Source organism: Pagrus major, chromosome 12 (assembly GCF_040436345.1).
Source record: "Pagrus major chromosome 12, Pma_NU_1.0".
NCBI lineage: Eukaryota > Metazoa > Chordata > Actinopteri > Spariformes > Sparidae > Pagrus > Pagrus major.
The window spans coordinates 15,157,114-15,163,512 of NC_133226.1; the positions used below are offsets into that span (position 1 = coordinate 15,157,114).

General features: G+C 39.8%; 1 protein-coding gene across 1 annotated transcript; it reads right to left on the minus strand.

Annotated features, from left to right (window-relative positions):
* Positions 1-301: 301 nt before the first annotated feature.
* On the minus strand, positions 302-4,999 carry LOC141006260 (glycerol-3-phosphate acyltransferase 4-like). Its single transcript, XM_073478413.1, has 12 exons — positions 4,859-4,999; positions 3,964-4,033; positions 3,572-3,869; positions 3,385-3,459; positions 2,758-2,847; positions 2,432-2,525; positions 2,204-2,319; positions 1,692-1,747; positions 1,517-1,602; positions 1,304-1,432; positions 1,084-1,163; positions 302-470 (listed from the first exon to the last, which is right to left on the minus strand). The coding sequence occupies exons 1-12, from the start codon at positions 4,997-4,999 to the stop codon at positions 302-304; spliced, it is 1,404 nt and encodes a 467-aa protein (XP_073334514.1).
* Between the last annotated feature and the right edge of the window lie 1,400 nt (positions 5,000-6,399).

A 6,399-nucleotide genomic window follows, 5' to 3' on the forward strand; every position in this document is an offset into this window, starting at 1 on the left:
AGTTATGACAATCTAAAGTTAAATCGAATCTTGGATTTGGAGAATCCTGACACCACTAAAGAATTTGTATGTCTCTCAGCTTTCTGTACTTCAAATGTGACCATTTTTCTAATTTCGCATTATACAAACAATGTTAATACATGTAGATTTTACAGTATAAAAACATAAATGTCAAAACATAAAACGCAAATGACACAGTTACAGTAATTATCAACATAAATTCCTATCTCTGAAGATTCACATTCACCGTTATGTTAGCTGTCGCTGTATGAGATGTAAGAGTCATACATCCACCGTGTCGTCATTGTCCATTTGTTGAATCGTGATGGCTTTTATCGTCCACTGGATTTTCCTCCTCTAAACGTTTGTTGTCCCCCTGTTCCTGCTCACCTACAAGAACTTTACTGTAAAGTTTCTGCTGCTCTTCCTTAAAGGCATCTTTCACTTTTGCTCGTTTCAGCCCTCCATCCCTGAGAGCACACAGGCAAGAAAAGAAAATAGTATTAAAAACAGACTCAACAGTGTTACACAGAGCTACTTCTTACACAAAAAAACACAGGGAATATCCACAATTGCATCTCTGGGGTGCAATACTGCACAGTTTTTGTCAAAGCTGTGAATCAGCATCTGTGTTTTGGCTATAAACCATTCAGCTTTACTGATGAATATCATGACTTAAGGTTTATTTTCATCCACCTGTTTTTATATGCTTTTTTAATTTGTGAATAAAAAAACTGAGTGGAAATGCAGAAAAAAAAACCTCAGACAAAAACATGAGATCTGTGCAGAGGAGATTGTAACCTTCCTCAAATTACCCACTTGAAACAAACATAAATGCAATATTTTCATCTCACATTTCTTGCCACTATTTGAGGTTTGACTAGTGCTCTTTTATCTCTGCTATGTTGTGCTTGTTGCGCCCACTTCTTCTGCAGTAATGGAACCTAACTGCAGAATTATAACACCTACTGTTTATCTTGAAGAACCAACTATAATTATTTGCACAACAGATGGAAACATGCATAAATTTGCATTTTTCAAAAAAATTCTTCACATTTGGATAGAAACCTGCTACTGACTCACCAAATGAGATCCACTAATCCTCCTTGTGCAGCTATGGCTGCTTTTACTCTGTTGGCAAACTGCACTGCATCCTCTCCTTCCTACACACAGGCAATAAAAAAGAACAGGCTGAGAAAAGGTGGGAAAACTACTCCAGTAGATATAATAAACAACCTGAAAATTTGGTCGCTTTGATAATACACTGAACATTTCTTTGTTTGGATATGACAAAGAGTTTCACCTCTCTGTTCATTGGCGGCAGGTACCAAACGCTGCAGACGATCGCCCAGCTGCTCATCATCCTCAGCAGATAATTCACCATGCCAAACTTACTGCTGTTCCAGAAAGCATCACCAAACAGAGGATCATACTGCAAGACAGACATACGGACTTATCAGGCGTAGGTAGGAGCAAACTGAGTAGAACGGAAAAAAAGGCAAAGAGAAGTTCACACCTTAATGGCAACCGGATAGACGGTGCAGCCAATTTCAAAGCTGCCCTTTTTGAACATCATCACTGATGTGTTGTTGATGCAAGTACCTGTAGGAGACACAGTGTGAAGCTTCCATCAGCACTAAACAAAATGGGCTCTACATCTGTGTTTTGAAGAATTATATCATCATACACACCCTCAGGGAAGATCAGGATGGGCTGCTTGGTTTTGTCAGCCACATGATCACTGAGCCTAAAAATTACAAAGCAGCAGTGATCTAATTATATAAAATAAAAATCGTTCCATTGGCTTCACTTCAAGAGTTTAAGTCCAATGAAATTCAGATCCAATCCCAACAGCGGCTATTATAGAAACACTGATTATATGCTCATACTTCATGGTCTATGGTTCACTACAGTATTTATAAATGAAAAGAAATGTAGTATATACTGCTTTCTTAAATGCCTTTAAACACCACACTGCCAAGGTTGACAGTAGTGTGCAAGCTGCTACATGCTTTCCAGTTCTACATTATGTTATGAAAATGCTCACTGTAAAGTTCATTGTTCAATGGAAGAGATACATACATGCTGATATGTTATATATTGAGAAATCATTGCGGTTTCTTGTAACACATTCTTAGAGCAAGGATACAAAAATGTGCCGTATAAAGCAAAAATAGTGCAAACTGAGAAGTTGCAGTGTTACCTTTTTGCCACTAGATGTCTGTCTTTGACTTCTGATCTATCAAACCAGATGTGAGGAGAGGACTTGACCATGGCTCGCTGGACCATTCCCAACAACCCTCCATGAGCCTGGCCGATCTGAGAGACGGGTTCAACTCAAGTTCAGCTGAAAGACACAATCTCTACTCATCTCTAATACTCAAAAAAGCTGAGTTATTAATCATTCATAGAGAAACACAAACTTTTGTACCAGAGAGTAGCAGCCATCGTTGGCCAAGATGATGACATCAATGGGTGTTGTGTGATTGGCCACGCAGATACCGCCATTCTTCGGTTTGTTCTCTCTGAAATCAAAACAAGTTTGTTTAATACACACATACAACCTGGTGACAGGTGAACAAATATCCAATCCTGAATCCTGAGGCATCTTTACATCACAAAGTTCAATGCTTGCCTTTATTTGTAATTAAATAGAGACACTGTCCACTTGTGAATATCACTCTTCTGGTATTTTATAATGTATTCAATAAATCAAAGTGTCTCCGAGGAAGCTGCCGAATATTAAATATGTTGTACCTGTTATGATAGGTGATGATTGCTGTGAGAGCTCTGACACAGATGCGGTAACACATCAGATGAACCTTCTCGCTCAGGAAGAACCTTAACCTGTAGACATACAGCATAATGTATGAAAATTACTTTCAATGATAGTATTAACTCTGATATCAATTAATCATTTCAGTCATTTTTAAAGTTCATTCCATTTTCAATTCTCAAACATTTGCTGGTTCCAACTTCTTAAATGTAAGGATCTCCTGCTTTTCTTTGTCATTTATGACAGTAAATGAAGAGGGTTTGGGTTTTGGACCATTGCTCGGACAAAAGAAGCAATTTGAAGACGTCACTCTGAGCCCTGGGAAATTGAGATGAGCATTTTTTTTACAATTATAGATTGAAAGATTAATTGATGAATTTTGAAAATAACCGGAAGATTAACCAATAATGAAAATAATCATCAGTTACAGCCCTATGCACTTCTGTGTCTGTCAAACAACTACTTCAAGTTTCAAAGGAGCAGAACAATCCCTTATAAAGCACAAAATAAAAACATGGTTGCTCGTAGCTTTTGATCATCTGTCTATTCTTGTTACAGGGACCTAACGTGAACTGCTTGAACTGTGATGAAAATCAGGGGAAACTTACTCTCTACTTGGTAAAAAGCCCACCAGTGTAGTCAGGACTAGAATCAGACTAATGCCAGTGGCTGCCAGAGTAACCCTGCAGAAAAAAGGACGTATAGTTGACACAACATTAACCAGTTTCTCACCCAATCACAGCCTTTGCAGTATGAGATGAATACCGCATAAACCTGCCTGTGTGCTGCTCTGACCTGAGTGGCAGCAGGATGCCGTAGCGGATGAGGACTCCCAGGCCCCAGAGGACAGTGAGCCTCAGACTTATATGACGTAAGTTGTAGTCGCTTCGAGTCAGCAAGTTCCAGGTCTCCAGTTCCTGGGCGGAAAATCGCTTAGTCACCTCGTCATCCACGATGCTTTCCACACCTCTGCGGCAGAAGTAGAAGATGTCAGCCATCTCAAACTCCGGCTCTGAGTGCAGACAGCTGGCAGAACCCCGGAGCTCCTGGATCCCCTGCTGCAGAGATGATGGTGGTTCTTTGACTATGATTCCTACAATGAGAACACAAGGAAGAAAGACAAGTCAATGGTAAAAATAATACGGGTATAATGAGCATTAATGACTGATACAATTTTGAGATGTTACCACTGCTATATGGTTTATAGAGTTGCTGATTCTTTTCCTTTGCTTCCATCTCCATCCTTAACGTTGCCCACTAGTTCAAGAGAAGAAACATTGAGTCAACTACATTAGAAACAAACTCTAAAGTTGGATAAGCAACAATAAGTAATGCAGGCCTCCAGAGTTCATTCAAGGTTGGGGATTTAGAGAGAACATGGGCAGTGTAGACTGAGTTATGATCAGAGTGATGAAATTAGGTAACACAGTCTCTGGAGACTAGTCTAGTTTCAAAGCACTTTGTCTGACTTATTCAAGCTCAAATATCACAATTTTGATAGATCAGGTCTGTGTGCCACCAAAGGAACCACCAAAAGAACCACCTCCTGGTGTGTACTCTGAATAAAAACATCAGTGTGTATTCAAGAAAGGCTGTAGCCCATAGAAACCAAACTATTCACAATAAGTGCACACTCAGCCTGCCTGACATAAAGCTTCCTGTTGTCTACCGACACCACACACACACACACACACACACACACACACACCAATGATTCAGATTCAGATTGACCAGTTCCAGGGTCTCAACAACTCAAAGGGACTTCATCCCAGGAGTGTAAGCACTCCCTGCAGTATCTACACCACCTCATATGGTAGTCCCATGGCTTAAAGTCTGATCTCCCAGGGGCTTGTCCCAAAATCCAGTTCTCTGAGGAAAGGGAGGCAACAAATTGCCCTAACAGTCCCTCTGAGATGAGAGAACCCAAGGGTCCCATCCAACAGGGAATGCATTTTTTTAAAATACAATATATAATCAACAAAGTGCATTTTCACTTAACTGACAACATACAGCATGAATACAAAGGACTTTGATTTTGTACCCGTCTTTTAATATCGTGCATTAAACAGATGCTAAGCTTACCTCAAATATCTTGAGAAGTGTCCTCATGTAGAGTCTGCGGATACCAATAGAGACTCCAAGTACAGCCGGCACAATTGTAAAGACAAACAGAAGGGTCAACCACACAGTGATGGAGATGCTAAGAAACGTTAACCAAGTCATGCTGCTCAGCAGCGGAAGAGACAGCAAAGAGACTGCACCCCACGGCGAAACCAGCAGGTTTAGGACAAGCCTTCTGGTCCGTCTGAAGTCTCCGTCTCTGAAGCTGACGATGAAATGTACATCAGGAGTGACTCATTGTCTGCGTCTGACAAAGACAGCACAAAATATCAGGATCAGTCGTGAAAAGTACAAAGTCCCTGTGCTCACTTTCAGGTGTTGTGTTCTACATTGTGATTCACTTTAAATAACCCTTTGAGCAACATCATACTTTGCTGATGGCCTACATATAAGGTTGGTTTTCACACACATTCTCATGTATGAATTATTATCATTTTATTATTTGATTGAAATAGTAATGAGATATTCAAGCACTCCTGGCCACAGTTTAATAATAATTTTATAGTATAATTTCCTTGGCATCAGAACTGAGTGGTCTACTGTTGAGGGGGACTTCTGTTATTGAAAGAGACAGTTATAGTACAGTACTTCCCCGTAGTACAAGTGCATGTTTTGAAAGATTCAAAATTACTAAGATATGTGAATCGTTTGTGAATTCACCGTCATTTTTTCTGACAGCATACTTAAGAGCGACTCCAGCTTGAAGTAATAGCTGTTGCTCACAGTTGTAAATTGACAGCTATTTGGAGTAACTCTTGTGCAAGAAACAAAGCTGGTGAATGCACAGAGGAAATGACTTCAGTTCACCTGTTAGCTGGCTAGTGTTTAATGTCAAATTTTGTGAGTTACCAATTAAGTAATTGACTGAAAATAAAGCTGTGTAACGCTAGAAATTCAGCTGTTATATCACTGAAAACTCAAAGTGTTCAGTAATGGTGGCTAGTTCTGGAGTAATGACGAATTCAGAGTAATACCTTAGTTTATTGGGATACAAACATGCCACTTGTGTAAAAACAATTCCACTACAGTAGTTATAATTTAAGGCAAAGGGACACCAATACATAACACAGGATTATAGCTAATTAAGTGCAGTAAGCGGTCATTATGTAGTTTCTCTTAGCTATATTTAACCTGACTAGATAACAACGCATTTAAGCTAGTTTATTTCTATTTAAAGGTGAATTAACAGCAATTAATTGTAGATGCATTTAAACAGACGTCTACTTACCTCAAATGAATTGTTGTTAGGAAGTTCAGCTAGGCATTAAATAAGTTTATTTTGTAACATGCTAGCTTAGAAGTGAGCTGCTAGGTTAGAAATGCTCACTTTGACCCCCGGCTAACGGCTAACAACGTGTTAGCTATCGTTGCTGGGTAACTAACGGCTCTTACCGTCCTACTCCTGCGCCCGAGGAGGATTGAGGTGACAGGCGGTGAGGTAGTCCTCCATCTGGACAGTCCAGGACGAAGTACAGGGATCTCTGACTCCGTGCTGCTGGATT

Coding starts and splice junctions, on each gene's coding strand:
- LOC141006260 (XM_073478413.1), bottom strand. CDS start 4,999: ATGACTTGGTTAACGTTTCTTAGCATCTCCATCACTGTGTGGTTGACC. Junction 2,848..3,384: donor GGCTTTTTACCAAGTAGAGA/GTAAGTTTCCCC, acceptor GTATGTCTACAG/GTTAAGGTTCTTCCTGAGCG. Junction 2,526..2,757: donor ATCATCACCTATCATAACAG/GTACAACATATT, acceptor TTTTGATTTCAG/AGAGAACAAACCGAAGAATG.